The 15875-nt window shown below is 36.4% G+C and overlaps 1 protein-coding gene across 1 annotated transcript in view; it reads left to right on the forward strand.

The window, feature by feature from the left end:
• CDK14 (cyclin dependent kinase 14) overlaps nt 1-15875 on the forward strand; it is a 312752-nt gene that overhangs the window by 101113 nt on the left and 195764 nt on the right. Inside the window, exon 5 of the mRNA XM_066317133.1 lies at nt 4602-4681. Coding sequence (XP_066173230.1) covers nt 4602-4681 — 80 coding nt within the window. The remainder of the gene's footprint in view (nt 1-4601; nt 4682-15875) is intronic.

Below are 15875 nucleotides of genomic sequence, written 5' to 3' on the forward strand. Positions count from 1 at the left end.
TCTGGTTTTTTTCAGCCCTAATAAATGTCAGCATTATGAAGTATCTTTAATCCACTGGCTTCTACTTAGACAAAGTAACTTTTTTCTAGGATGAGGCTAAAAGATTCAGAACGATTCAGAAAGAGAAATTCAGGGTCTGTGTTAGTCCCTTGAGAATTTGCACAATTGGGCTTTAGTAGGACTGGGAGTGGCTTTTGTAAACTAGAAATGTAGGTCCTTTTTAGTAAGAAAAATGTAATATAAACCATGTTTACACTGAACTGTCTTTTATGTTAATGATTAAAAGAAGTGTTTCCCTCAATGTGGAATTAGTTATTTGTTGGTAGAATAAACAGAGGTGACTAAACCTAAAGTGAATGTGCCTCTGTCAGGTTTCTTCAAAGGAAATTTCTGGCAGAGCCTGGTTTCATTAGGCCCCCATGGTCTGTTTGGAGTTTTAGGTGTCTGTTTATGACATTAATATAACCGCAGAGTAGATCTAATTAGATATTATCCAGGTTTGAGCATCAAACTTAGAGATTTTCTTGTGAATGAATATTTAACAATTGAAAGTTATTTTCTTCATAAGAATTAGTTTCTTGAAATTTGTATCACAAATTAGAGCATCATCCCAATACCATCTACTGATTTTTCTTCACAGAAGTGTTCCCATGCTTATCATTTGCTCAAATTATGAGCTCAACCTCAACTCCAGCCAGTAATAAAACTCAGTATTAAATAAACAGCTTGAAATCAGAATTGGCAGATTTTATGTTAATTGACTCTTTTATATGTGTATATTTAGAACATTTATTTCATCTAAATATATCTGAAGGACTTGAGAAAATAGTGTTATTGTAGCTTTTGTTCTCTATGTGGCATCATCAGCATTATCCCCAGTGAAGCCAATTTAAGTCATCAGTTACTTTATATTCAGCAGTATTATATGTACTTAATGATGCATTAAAGCATTAAATAAATTCCAGTCTTCTCTACTTTCTCATAAATGGTCATTTTTAATAAATATATTTATTTTGGTAGTGCTGATACATTCTGCTTTAGAAAATGCAGAATGACACATTTTATTAGCATTTTTTGTAATATCTGACTCATTTGTATTTTTTATAATATGCAGACTTTTACTTTATGCTGCATAAAGTAATTTGGACTAATTTTTCTTTTGCCTACGTTGCATATATAATCAGACATTTATTAGAAAAGATTATATAATGTTAAAGTGCTGAATTTCCATAAACTGGAAAACTGTCCATCAGGTGCGGGTGTTTTCCCTAGAGTAAAGTAGTTTTTTGTGATAATTAGAGAGGCTTTAGAACTTCTGTGCTTTCTCTGAGGGTTTTTCGATGAGAAGGTAAGTTAGTTTAGGAGGGAGAGTGGCTTAGAAAATAGGAATTCTTTAGTCAATATTGTCCTTAATAGAAACTAATGAGGCAGTTGACAGGACGGGCATAAGATGATAAGTGTAATCTTTGACACAGTGAAGTGTATTGTTCTGAGAAGGTGTGAAATTGTTTGCTTTGGACAGTGAGTAATAGAGGTGGTTTAATGAACACTAGATGTTAAAAGAGTAAGCAGTGTTGCCTTTTCACTGTCTAAAAGGCAGACTGCTTGTCAGTTTTTTCACTTGTATTTGAAAATAATGAAAATACTGAGCATGTTTTGAAAGTTGTGGAAGACAAATGTGAAGTAATATCTGGAAGGAGTTCTGCTAACCTTATCTGATCACTTCTGAAGTCTGCAAAGACAGATATTGATAGGTTGCAGAGGTAATTTTACCACGTTTCCTTTTTTCAGTGTTGTTTCTAAGGAAATGACCATATAATTTTGACATGGCATCACAGGTTTCAAGGCATAATTTCGTGACATAGCTGGCTTGATCTCATGACACATTCCTTCTCAAAAGGTGGCCCTGGTTCTTATGTATTTTCTAGTGCTTTTTTCTTTATTTCATGCCTTTATAATTTTTAAAAACTATGATTTAATTCTTCTTGGAAGGCCAGTTTTCTCTTATTTAAGCTCTGTCTAAGCAGTCTCAATGTAAAGTCCAGCAGAAATGAGAGCAAATGCAAGGCAGTGTATTTTTTATAATATGCAGACTTTTACTTTATGCTGCATGAAGTAATTTGGACTAATTTTTCTTTTGCCTACATTGCATATATGATCAGACGTTTATTAGAAGAGATTATATAGGAGTGTGTGGCAAGTATTAAGCCGAAAAAACCTATAAGGGCTGTGTGAGGCAGCCCTTAGCGCATTTCTTCAGCATCATGTAACTGCATCCTGAGATTGCATCAGTGGGAGGATAATTAAAGGATGTGAATATACATCCTATCTCTTTAATTGATACTTCATAATTTCTCGCATCTCCAGTTTTATATGCTCCAGTTTATAGAAAACTAAATGGAAAAAAAAGACTTTAATGACTTGTGGGTCACTACAAATGGGTAGTAAATGAGAATAAAGAGGCTGTTGTATTATGGAAATTATAGATTGATATTTTAGAGATAAATTATATTAAAGAGAAGAATGAAATCCCAGAGGAACACTACTTGAGACTGGTTTGATTATTTTGATAGTACTAAGAGTTGCCATGATGTCTGTCAGCATGATGATAAGTACCAGTGACAAAGGGGCAATGATAACTAAAAAAAAGCACAGCTCACCTACTGTGTTTAATTGTGAATTCTTTGAAATTGGTTCCATACTACTGTTATTTGTGTTATATATTGCTCTTCATGAACCAATGGAATGTAAAACTTCAGATTAAAAAGACCATAACCTACTCAATGCTGCATGTTTTTTGTCCTGCTCTATCAAGAGACTCCATATCTCTGTTTCTTTAATACTTCTTTGATGTGGTTTTTTTTGTTGTTGTTGTATTTTGCATTGCCTTCTCTGAACACAGCATCTGTCTTGTTCTTTATCTGCAAAATGATCTTGCTTTTCTTACTTAACTTCCTCCTGCAGTTATTTCATGTGTTGCAAAATATTCAACTTCTCCAGATATCTTAATATCTGATAAGTATATGTCATATAAGTATATGATAGCTAGGGTGGTAGATTGACAGAAGAATTGAAAACTGCCCATTTATGAACTGCATGTCTGTCATTAGTCCTTCTGCTTTTAATATGGTTCAATCTCCTGTCTGAGCATGACACGTGAAGTTACTTGAGGCAAGGTTTATCTTTGTCTGATGCAGTAAGTCCTGTTTATTTCCAAATAAAAAAATATGTAAGGTAATTATGAGGAGAAATCCAGGAGAGTTAAGCTCATAATTTCCTTTCAACAGTGACTAGTGGCCTGATACTTGAACTGCTGCCAGCCTGAATATTATGAGTAATTGGAAGGTGATGAGTAAACCATCTTTTGATAACCAGGGTTTCTTAACTTTCTCAGAGTCATTGTGCAATGTTCTGTATAGGGCTAATGAGGTTTTGGTAATTATAAAAGAGGAATAATCAGAAGAAACAAGACAGTAGCCATCCATCACTGAACTCATATAACTGCAAAAATTAAAAGCCTGAGGGAGAAGATGAATTCAGTGCTGGTGTCTATATCATCTTGCTTTGAAAAGTAATGTATCTTCTAGGGTCATCCCTCTTGTACAGTAGAGAATTGTGTCACTCCGTGGCTACAGGAGTGTAAAGGCTCCAATGTGTCTTTGAGCTTTGTGGCTGTAAAGGCTAATTTTGCTTTTACAGAAATAAATAACAATAATTTTTTTAAACTGTATTATGCCTTTTTGGTAGTTTATCCTTACCATTGGTTGTAATACATGGCGAGTCTGTTAAAGTTTCATGGTATGAGTTTGTTCTTGAAGAGGGTAACGAGTATCAGCTTAGTTCCATTTTTGTGAGATTTTATTTGGATAAACTGAACCAACTGGATTTTTTTTGCAAGGCTGGAATGTAGTTTGTATGTGGTGAAATTTTGAATGCTAAAAGTGAAACAAGCCAAATAGATTTTACACTAAAATAACCTGTTAAGAACTTCTGTCTCTTGGAGCACAAAATATTTTTAAACTTATAAATGAGAGTTATTATAATCTAAAAGTAGCCTGGGCCATGTAATCAAGAATATGCCTCAGGAACAATGTTGCCCCAGTGGGAAATGGGCAGAATGACCTACAAATGATTTCATTATGCAAACTTTGTAGCTTTTTGAAGGCTATAATAATGTATATCATGCAGTGGGAAGGAGTAATCAGTGTAAATCTCAATATACTGCAAGTGATTTATGAAAATCATATGCCTTTTTCTTTGAACAGTTTGGTCAAATAATGAGCAGATATTTTATAATGAAGTTTTAAAATGTGTTACTTCTTAACAAAGCTTCAGTAACAAAGCTGTGGTAGAAAGGAAACAGACTGACTCACAGAAAACTGAGATCATTTCTTGGATTGCATCTGAGTGTGAAAATATAAAGTTGACATTATGGAAGCTATGAAGTGCTTCTTACAGTGCTATAAATGAATCACTGGCATTGACAGGAAGAAATTGAATAAGTACATGATAGGAAACAAGTTCTATTATGAGAAATACTGTTTCTGTTATAATTTTGGTTTTTCTAAATTTCTTCTTTCCCTCCCCTCTTTCCCTTTCAGAGTAAATGGAAAACTGGTGGCGTTGAAGGTGATTAGATTACAAGAAGAGGAAGGCACCCCATTTACTGCTATCAGGGAAGGTATGCACTTTTATTTAGTGATTATAGATGTGAGGTTTTGGGGTTTTTTGGTAATTACACTGCTTTTTATTTCTGTGCCATGCTATAGTGAATAGCTTAAGAATTCAAATTACGTGATTACATTCTCAGTATGAAGAAACTTTGGTGCTTCAAAAACAAAGCCTCTGGTGTGGGAGTTCTTGTTAAAGAATGCATCTCCACCTGTGCTTTGCCTTCTGTTAGATTTACTATACAAGTAAATCTATACCAGTACTTTAGGAGCATGTTTAAGGTGGGGTCACTCTGGAAGATGAGGGAACTGTGTAAGATATGCTTCTTGCCACAGGCAGCACCTAGGCGGAAGGTAGATGTGATTTTTCACATATATGCAGCATGGAGCAATGACAAGCATTTCTTGATAAAGGCAATCAAAAGATCAGGAAGCAAAACTGCAGGCACTTTTGAAGCTGTGTGTAGTTTGCAACTAGCTTTTGTTTGTTTTTCCTTCCCTATGGACTCTTTGCGTGGCTTGGGAATTATTTTTATCTAGCATGCTTGGAGATGCCTGTTAAGCTTTCTGCTCCACTCGCCTGGTCCCTAGTGACAGCTGCTTTATCTGAGAGTCTGTGTCGAGCTCCTTTGCAGAAATTGCTGGATATGCCTTCTTTGTGTGGTCCTTCTCTCTCAGAAGGTACTAAAAACGAGCCATGGTAGAGAAATAATAAACAATTACCATCATGCCACTGATTCAGACTCAGCTAAAATTGGTAATGAACTGAAGAGATCAAACTCTTCCGACTTTGAGAGCCCTTTTAAATTTGTACTATCGGCATAATTCTCAGGGTGAGATGAGCCAGGGAGGTTCTAGAACATCAACCCTCACAGGGTCCACAGTTAGCCATCCATGAGATGTGTGGCTTCATGATCATGACAGCCCCAGACACAGCAGCTGTAGCTCCCTGTGCCTTGCTCCTGCAGCCATCTGTCTGCTGCATGTCTGTCTGTACAGTGAGCCCATTCTGGAGTGGGCTGGGCAAAAAACCATCATGTTTCATGTGATTGACACCATGAAGTTAGAAATCTCTAAATTACTGTGGATTTCCATCCCAAGATTGTGCATTTTAAAAGTGGCACTTCCACAAAGGAGGGAAAACCGTGGGTGGCCAATTGATGAAGGAATTTCCGCAATTCTTCTCTGTTGCTTCATCTGAGTAACAATTATTGAATGATCTGACACATTTATTCATAACAATATCTATTTTATCTGTGAGCTGTCTGTCCCTGCAGCTGTGCTGTGATAACGAGGCGTGCAGAGGGTTATGGGTGCAGCTTTCAATGTCTGTAATGCTGAGTTCAAGTTATAACCCAAGTCTGTGTTTCAAATATATTTATTGTTCTTCAGGTTTATAGTTGATATGGTACTGACTTAATGAGAGAATAGTAAATACAGCTTTCTTATGCTTTTTTAGTGACACTTAAAAGGTTTTTTAGTGTGAGCTTGGTCTAGATGAAAGTTTATAGCACTATAACTGTCAAATGTAGTATAATCCCTTTTCCTTCATAAATTGTGTCTTGTGTGAGCTCAGTATACGGAAGTATTCATTAGGAACAAGAACAGAGATTTTTCCCACTTGATATATTAAAAAAAATCATAAAGGCACACTTGCATGAAAGTATTTCTCACACTGTCATTGGAAGGTTTTCTTTTTAGCTGTGACCAAATACTGTGGTTAAAGCCAGTTAAAACCCTGGTGCTTTAATATTGGTAGAAAAAAGGTCTTGTCTAGAAAAAGTCTTGAAGTTTATAATTGATACCAATTTAACTGTGTGGTGTATCATTGATTATGATAGGACTATATGCATCCATTAGATTTGTAAATCTTCATCTAAGCTGAGACTAGATCCAAAGAGTACTAGGATAATAAAAAAGTTTTTTCTCAGCTCTTGTAGCCTCTTGGCCAGGAGTCAAACTTGGGTTATAGCTTGTTTATGAGGGGTTTTTTTGGTAAATGAAATCTTGTCTCCTTGATAATGAAATTTCCTTCAGCAGTTATCAGTATAAGTAAAATGTTGTATGTTTTATGTCATGTAGAAGTCACATGTACCTGATATGTAAGATGGGAAGGGGGAAAAAATCTATATTTATTTAGGCTTCGTCTTTTCTGTTGTTGGTTTTGATTTTGTCAGAAACAAATATTAGGACCAGAAATGTAAGGAAAGCTGTATTATGAGTGCAATTTTCAGAAGGTGACCTCATTGATGTTGTGCCAGGCCTGTAGTGTTTGACAGTAACACTATGGCCACTACAGCCATGGGCTTCACTAGCAGGACCTTAGGAAGCTGTTCCTTTCCTCTTGGCAGCATCTAATCCATCTTGGCCATGCTGTGTTCTGTAATGCATCCATGGCTGCTGTCAGCTACAAGGGTGGGGAAAAAAAACAGAAAAAAAGAAATGCTTCTATGAGCTCTGGAAATTATCTGATAAGTTTGATATGGAAAACCAGTAAGAATGGGACACTGTGTTAAGCAGTTTTCTCATGATCTTTGATGACTAACTAAGGGCTCCAGTGCTATGATTTAGGCTGGGACAATTAGAACAAGGACAAATACCACTGAAGATGAGATCAACTTCTAATATCAGTTATCTGAGGAATAATGTTCTCCTAATGGAAAAATGCATATATGATGGTATGAGCCAGAGGTCTGTTGGAGGACATTTCTTTCCAAACGCTTTCATAATGGAGAAACCAGGCAGCTTTCATCTTGACTTGTTCCTTATTTTCTAATTTTCCACCAATGCAAGGCAAATTCAGGCAGAAGCCTAGTTAGTTGTAAATTAGAACTACTGTTAGAAAGTTGTTTAACATTTCTCATGGCTCCTTGAGTAAAGTGGTGAGAGAAAATAGCATTTCTGCTCGGTGCTCCTGAGGGGGATGCTGTGTGATGTTAATTAGGGGGAAGTTACAGGCTGAAATCCTAAGCAGTGGTCATGCTGAGGGAATGTTGTAGCTGAAACATATTGTTACTGTTGTGACAGCAGCAGAATGAAGCTCAAAGTAAAACAAAGCTACAAAGGAAAAAGACTCAGAGAAGTGGGAGAATGAAGGAGATAAATATGGAATGTGTGACTGTAGAAACAAGCACTAACTTGGTTGAAACAAAAAGTGGAAGAAAAAGTGAAAAATAACTCCAACCAAACAAAAGAAACCAGTAAAGCTGCATAAGGAAAATAATAGTTAATTTTAAGGCCTGGAGGCAGTTAGCTGAAGCTTCAATTAAAGCTTATAAAGTAAGTTTGCTTTTACGCCAGATACTGGTCTGTGTCTTCTACCATCAAAGTTACATAGATTTAAATGAAAATAGGTGAATGTGGCATATTTATTGGTGCTGTTCAGCTCTCTATTGGGTTCCTAGAACAAAATTTAGAAGTAGCCTGTGCTAAATGTTCTTTCAACTTGGCCTGAGTCAGATGTACCAGCTTATTGTATGCCGTTTATAAGATGTTTCCCTCTGAATTTAATTCACTCAGTCAGAGATAATCTAGTTTACTTCTGAAGAGCCTAAGGAAAAAAAAGAAAAAAAGAAGGAAGAAAGGAGAAAAAAGCACAACTGATTTAGTCTATATACCTGCGTGGGATAAACAAATGAGATTTTCTGATAACATATATGTGAGTGATTCAGGCCACCATATTACTGTTGTGGGCTAAATGTGCCTGCCACAGAGGTATGTAAGAAGACACTGTGGAATCTGAACATCATTTACATCCTATTTCCTTATTTAAAATAAATTCAGTAGTATACAGATTAACAAATTATTTATTTTCTGTGTTGGTGCATTTGTGGTTTATTCTTTTACTGCAATGCTCGTTATCAACTCTTCAAAGATAGCTGAGCATCAGACTTTAAGTATTATTAAACACACGGCAGCCAGGAGAAGAGTTCACTGACCTTAACTTTTACCTCAGATATTTCATTCTCTTAATTTCCTGCAATATCATATGTTCATCTAGGCTAAATACTGAACTGTGTGGAAGATTCTAATTCTGGGAACATCTTGGTTTACAGTTCTGTAGTTACCTTTTTTTCATTCTGGGTAATAATATTGCTTATATTCAGCATGACAAAGATTTTGCATTTTGGATACATATACAGACAAACATCTATTGGCTTTATCAGCACCTTGCTTCTGAGGTTATCTTGTTACTGTGTTCTTTTCTTTCTTTCCCATCCCAATAATGAAAACTTTTTTGCATTTGTCTTTAATTTTCCAGCCTTAGAAGTACTGCTATTTCCTATAGCAATAAAACTATTCTAGTGTTTTGATATATTGTAATGTTTCACTTCCCATAGCTCCATGGGGTGTTCCAAAGCATCATCCAGTTTCGTAGCTATTTTTGCACTTTGTCATTTAAATGCTATGATTGGGTAACTTCCAGTTTTTCTTTTTATTAATTACTGTATTTACATGTAATTTATATGTATTTGCACCATTTTGTGTGTCACATTTAAAAGTGCTTATGTGACAGTCTCTACATCTTTGATTTGGCAGTTTCTAAGATAATACTTTTCCATCTACTTCACTGTCAAAGGCTGTGGTCTTAATGCCATGTATGGATAGCAGCATGCAGAAATACCACAGAAGTGCTATGGAAGCATCTGCTGTCTTGCATTATAAAACTGCAAAGAATACAAGAATTGCTTAATGATATATTTTTTTAATTTTTAGAGCAGTTTATTATGCATAGTCAATAAGTTTATTTTGTAAGCTGGAGGAGAAAACTTGGTGCATCTGAGTGCCAGTATAAAGCATGGAAAAGAGATGCTTAACTCTTGGCCACAGAACATCTTCAAAAGTTTTTGAAGTTTCAGGCCTCTTCTATCCTTATGTCACTGTGTGGTAGGGGTGAGTCAAGATGGATAGAGCACCTTCCCTATGAGGAAAAGCTGACAGACTTTGGTTTATTCAGTCTGAAAAGAGAAGGCTTTGGAGTTTCCTAATTGCAGCCTTCCAGTACCTGAAGAAGCCTACAAGAAAGACAGAGGGACTTCCAACAAGAGCATGTAGTGATAAGGCACAGGGAAATGGCTTCAGCCTGACAGAGAGCAGATATTAAGAAGAATTTCTTTAATGTGAGGCACTGGAACAGGTTGCCCAGAGAAATTGTGGCTGTCCCATCCCTGGAAATGTTCAGGGCCATGTTGAATGAGGCTCTGAGCAGCCTGCTCTAGTGAAAGGTGTGACTGCCTATGGCAGGGGGTTGGAACTTGACAATCTTTAAAGTCTCTTCCAAGCCAGGCCATTCTGTGATTATAATAGAAACAAAAAATGAAAACCTGAAACAGTCTCAAAGAAAGAAATGAGAGTTCATATTTTCCCCCCAGGATTTATATTATATATATAATACAGGTTATGTATTATATTTTGTATGTTATAATATATAATATATTATTCCCCAAGACATATATTTATACCAGACAGCCTCTTTGAAGCTGGAAGGTTTTCTGAGGCCTACCTTTCTGAAATTGTCATGCTGGAGGGGATATATGATCACAAAATTTTTATCTGTGGAAAATCAAAGTGTAATAACTGCTAAGAAAAAAATACAGGGAAGATCAGGAGTGTGCCAAGAGAAAGCTCTTACCTGAGTGAATGTGTAATTTATTGCATGATGTTCCTAATTGGTGCACACTGATTTGTGTTAACAATGCTACAAGTGATGTAAAGCAGCCGAGCTTTTGTATTAACCTGGAGAAAGAGATTCTGTACCCATATCATATAAGAAAGAGCTCCAGAAAATTGTATTTTGACTCAGTGGGTATAATTCTTGTGACATCATCCTGAATTATGACCCGAGTTATTGCAAGCACTTCTCAGCTCAGTGATATGTAGCCTTATAGTCTTTACAGTACTGAAGTCAACAAATGACCTCATGGCACTGGTTAGATAACTCATGGTGATAAGTCCCCTATTCACTGATTATGGTGGGTCTGGAAGGTTGTGTACTGGAGGTCAAGGGCACAGTGAAACAATATCTGCCTACGTTTTTTAAGTCATTGGTTGATCTACTGGTAGAAGTTAAACTTGAAAATTGGAATTAATTCCTCTGAGCCTGTCTTCGTCTTCCAGTAAAGAATAAATTATTTTTTTTAACTGGAAGGCAAATCATCCATTCACATAAAGTAAACCTATTAATTTTATTTAGTGTTGCTTTGGATAGTCTTTTTGTTTTTGTTTTTGTTTTTTAAGAAAGCTTAACAATTGCTTTCTTTTTAGTGATAGGAGTTTGGACGACTTTCAGGTGTCCTTCACAAAGTCCAGTCAAGAAATTTAAATTTCCATATTTGATATGCCTAAAAGCTTCACATTTATCTGGCTCAACAAGCCTCAGGTAACTTCAAGTGATTATGTTTGAGATTGTGGAGATGTAGCTATTCTGAGCATGCATGTCACAAGAGTTACTATAGGGGGTTTGTGCCTATGTTTTAGGGGCTAAGCTCACTCTCCCCAAAAGCCACATTGCTTTGGAGCATTTAAGTAAAAAAAGACAAGGGCAGTAGTTTGGCTGTAGCTTGGGGAACCTTTTCATTGCCTACAGAGTTGGCAGAGCTGGTGCCTACTGCAGGCTAAACAGCAACGGCTCAATTAACTGCAAAGTCCCTGCAAAGGCAGTTGAGCTTGGAGTCGTAACAGCTTTGTTTTTCAGTGTTGTTAAAAATAAAACATGCAAGCCAAGAACCTCTAGGATACTGTGTTGTTGGATATTTAAGGTCAAGAATATTCAAAAGTAAAGAAACTCCAGCAATTTTTATTTCTCTGTCTGGTCTCTTTCTCTTATGGTCACCTTATGAGTTTCCTTGAGTTAAAAGGGTTCCCAAATTAAGACAGGCTGGGCTTCAAAAACTGCAGTACATTTGGAAAAGGATGTTCTTGGGACCTTTTTCATGAAATGAGGTCAACTTTTTTTCCAAGACTTTTGGAAATTACTTATTAAATACCCTTTCATGTTACAGAGAAGCGTATACTATTTCTTCTTGAACATTCGTGATAGAAAAATTGCTTTTAATTTTTGGAGGTTTTTTCTGATTTTGGGGTGGTTTTTTTTTGGTAGCTCAGATTTTCAGCTATGTTTCTTTAATTTGTGCTTTCTCCTGCATGTGCACTTGAGTATGTCTAAGAGAAGTGTGTTAGATCTTTAGCAATGTGTTATGGAGCTTGGAAGCAGCAGGAGCTTTCATCTTTACTCTGCTTTCCCTCCTGCTGCTCTCTCCAACCCTGACTGGCTGCTAATTTTTTTTTCAGACAGTACTCATTTGCTTTCCCCTGAAAGCAGTTGGACTGGCTGGCGGAAGCAGGTGAACTGAATTCCTTGTCTTCTGAGATGAACGTGGGAGAGCTGATAGTTTTCTGGTCTCATACACAGTGCAAGTTATGATGTTATTTTATCCTGCTTTTCAGTGCGTCCAAATTGCACTGTGCTACTTGCTTATTTTTGGTAGATAAAATGAAAGTTTTTGTCCACATAGGGTGGTCAGAAACGGTAGAGATTGAAAAAGTCTGTCCTGTTTGTTTCTTTGTACTTTGTTATTCACAGATTCACTGACTGAACATAGTCTTTCCTTTTTCCCCCCTTGTTTATTTTTTTTTAACCATCTAACAAATAAGCAGTTTTCTCAATTAGAAAACCTTCAGGAGAGCTGGGAGTACATAAATATGGCATAAATTATGGTGTTTCCCTTTGAGAATCATGTTATAAATTTTAAAATCCATAATGAGCTTCCATCACCTAGGAAAAGTGTTGTGCTTTTCTGAGAAGTACAAATGCAAATTCCAAATTATCTAGTTTCATAAACTAGATTTGTTCCACAGAATATTCCATGTCCTCTGTCCTCCTCCCGTTCCCCCTCCAACATTTTATCTGTGGCCTGCTGAGATGGAATATGAGTGTATCAATTGAATCTTTATTCAGTACTATTGATGTTCAGGCTGTGGCTTTTGTTCTTGAGCACAGTTCAAGCAAGAAAAGAATGGGGTGACACTTGAAAGATTTTTTTTTTTTAATATGATCATTTTGCCGTCAAGAATTCTTTCCTCATCCTTGTTATGTTAACTTAATGGGAGACCTTTCAGGCTCTGCCCTACTTCCTCTGAAGAAGTTGTCCATGCATGCTCATTGCTCACATGGAAAGTGTTGGATAAGGGATCTTGTGCTAGTTCCAGCGCTGGAAGGTTGCAAATCCATTAGTTCACAAGTGCTATTGAACCCTTCTCAGTATGGCTTTTGCTTACAATTTCCTCTGACCTGAGTTTCAGGGCTCTCTGACTTAGCTTTTTGCCCCTGGAGTTTTCTGCTTAGAGCAAATTTCTTTCTCTTCTCTATTTAATGCAGAAGTTGGAACTGTTGCCTTACAGATTCTGGTCGGCTGCTTTTGTTGTCCCTGATACTACAACAAGAAGGGTAGAAAACACATGACAATCACAGAATTTGGAGGATACAAGAAGGCTGGCAATCCTTTGGCTTTCTTGTTTGAGTGGAAGTTGTTGAGAGTCTGTCTTCTTATGCTGTATGCAAATTTAATGTCTTCTTACAGTACATTCTGCCACCACAAAAGGTAGAGCTAAGTTCATACTTCTCCAAGTAGCATTAGTTTTTACCTTGTGACCATATCCCAGCTGGACCAGATTGAATTGGTAGGACAGAAACCAGCTTCTTAAAATGAGTAGAGATGCTAGCAAGCGATGACATGTCTCAGCTGGAACTGCTTGGAGACCCTCAGGCACCATTCCAAGTACTAGTATCTTCTAGGGCCACCTGGTGAAATAAAAATTTGATATCTCTGATGCTGAGGCAAAGAAATGTCTCCTGAACCTAGCTAGTTCTTCTAATTGTTTTTTATTTGTTATATCTCCCTTTTGCAAAAAGGATGATGTAGGCAACAATATCATTTAGCCTTATGATGAAAGTGGTTACTTCAAATCTGCACAAAGACATTTGTATTTTTCAAGATCTCTGTGTGTGTTTTTCCACTGCTGTGTCCTGGATTTCAAAGTTACCAAAGCAAGGTGGCAACTCAGTGTTTGAACCAGTTCAATCAGCTTCAGTTTTATCCATGGTCTTTTTAACACTTGAAACTATTGTATCTTAGCAGAATTGGCTTCAACTTTGGGTAAAGTACAAAATAAGGGCTTTAGAAGGTTGTCTGGTTTTCTTGTGTTACAGCTTTCCCCCTTGAAGGAGGTACTCCACTACATATATGGAAAGAAGTGTATGAGTGCATATGGGTATTGTGCGTTCATGTGTCTCCTGTATATTTTTAAGACTTAGAAAAACAATTAACCCTGTCCCTCAAAGAACAAAATAATTTGTGAATGGTCACATACTGTCTTCAACTGACCTAGAGAATGTCTAATGTGAGTTGGACATGTACCCACGTAGATAAAGTAAAGATGCTTCCTATGAAAGTTATCCATCTTTGTCAAAGGTCGTGTCTGAGACATGTCTCCATCTTAGTAGTGAATTCAGTCATCATTCATGAACATCATCAGAGCAGCTTTGTGTGTTTCTAACACAGAAAGTTCATGAATGAATTATTCTAAGTCTCCTGATGTGTATAAATAATTTAAAAATTGTGTTGATTCTTCAGACATGAATGTTACAATGAAGTATGCGTGTGTTTCTGCTGGATCCACAACAATGCTTTTGTTTTCAAAGCCTTTGTCCACAGCACAATAAGTACTTTTTCTTCCTTTGAGAAAAATCCACTAGTTTATTTCAAATTTGTAACTTATTTATAAAATTAAGCACCTTTAATCTCTTTACAGATACAAGACATTATTTTAATATCTAACAAATCTCTCCTATATCAAAGGGAAAATTACACTTATTTTCAAATGATGGGGCCATGACATATGTAGAGACTTGCTATTTGAGAAGATAGGCTGCCTGAGAGGACGAGACTACTGCAGTATTTTGTTTTGCTTTTTATTCCCATCTTTTGTGGTAATGATTCAATTCTTCCTTAAATATGTTATGTATACAGGGAAGTTAAAAGTCCCAAATGGTAAAATGCTATGTACAGTTCACAGTAATTTGCTGAAAATTTTAAGCATGACTTGTTTCTAAACTTTGAAATTAGGTGAGAAATATTTTCAGGAGCCTACATCTTTGTTCTGGCATGAAATAGCAGCAACCATTGTAGTTATTAAGAAGGACTAATGCCTTTCTCATAGGAAGGAAAAGGTCAGTTATAATCAAGACAGTGGAAACAGAAATACATCTTATTTTAAAGTTATATATGTGAGATGAAATATATTCCTTTTTTCTGTTTCTTCACAGGCTCCTTTTTTTTCTTTGGTCTACCTGCTGTCAGATGCTGTAGGCACAGCTGTCTGGGTGGAGAGCTTTGGGAGACAGCACTACTCTTTTTTCTCTTTTGTATTATTCCATAGCCTGAAGTTTGTGTAGAAAACATTTCAGTTCAATTTTGCAGTTTTTGCTGAGAGAGGTGGGAGATTATCTTTTAGGAATTATACAGAACTGGAATACAGGCTTCATACTGAGTCTCTTCTTCCAGCATGGGTGGACTTACTACTTTCAGGTTTTATAATCAATATGAAGAGAGTAGCATTTCAATATTAGAATTTGACCTTTATAAGCAATATTAAAAAAAGAAGCTGATAATGTGTCGCATTTGTCTGCTGAGATGAAGGGGTACTGGATGGTTCAGAGACTGGTAATAGGATATGTGACCTTCCACCTCTGACCCATTTACTAAAATATAAGCCATGATGGTGGAGTCTAAAAGTCATCACTGTGGGATATTCAGCTGTAGAATCTGGAACAAAAATTTCTGTATTTTTGAGGTCTGAGCCACTTGTCACAAACTTCCACAGCTTCTCAGCTGGCAGCAGATGTAGCTGGAGCCAATTGAAAAGTGAACTTAAAACAAAAATGAATGGAGGAATAAGGATAATAAATAATGATATTTTAGGTATGATAAACTCAGTGATTTGTTTCTGTGCTGACCTGATATAGCTTGTTTGTTTTGTGTATTTTGTCATGCATGTTTCAGAGTTCCCTTAATCACTGCAGAAGTGGTATAGACCAGTTTTCTTTGACTTTCACTTTGAGGTGTTAGGAAGGGGTTAATATAAATAAGGATTCTGTGCTCTGGATTTTGCCTTGATGAGATGCTTAAAACTGACACCATTAATGAC

Source organism: Sylvia atricapilla, chromosome 1, assembly GCF_009819655.1.
Source record: "Sylvia atricapilla isolate bSylAtr1 chromosome 1, bSylAtr1.pri, whole genome shotgun sequence".
NCBI classification, from domain to species: Eukaryota; Metazoa; Chordata; class Aves; order Passeriformes; family Sylviidae; genus Sylvia; species Sylvia atricapilla.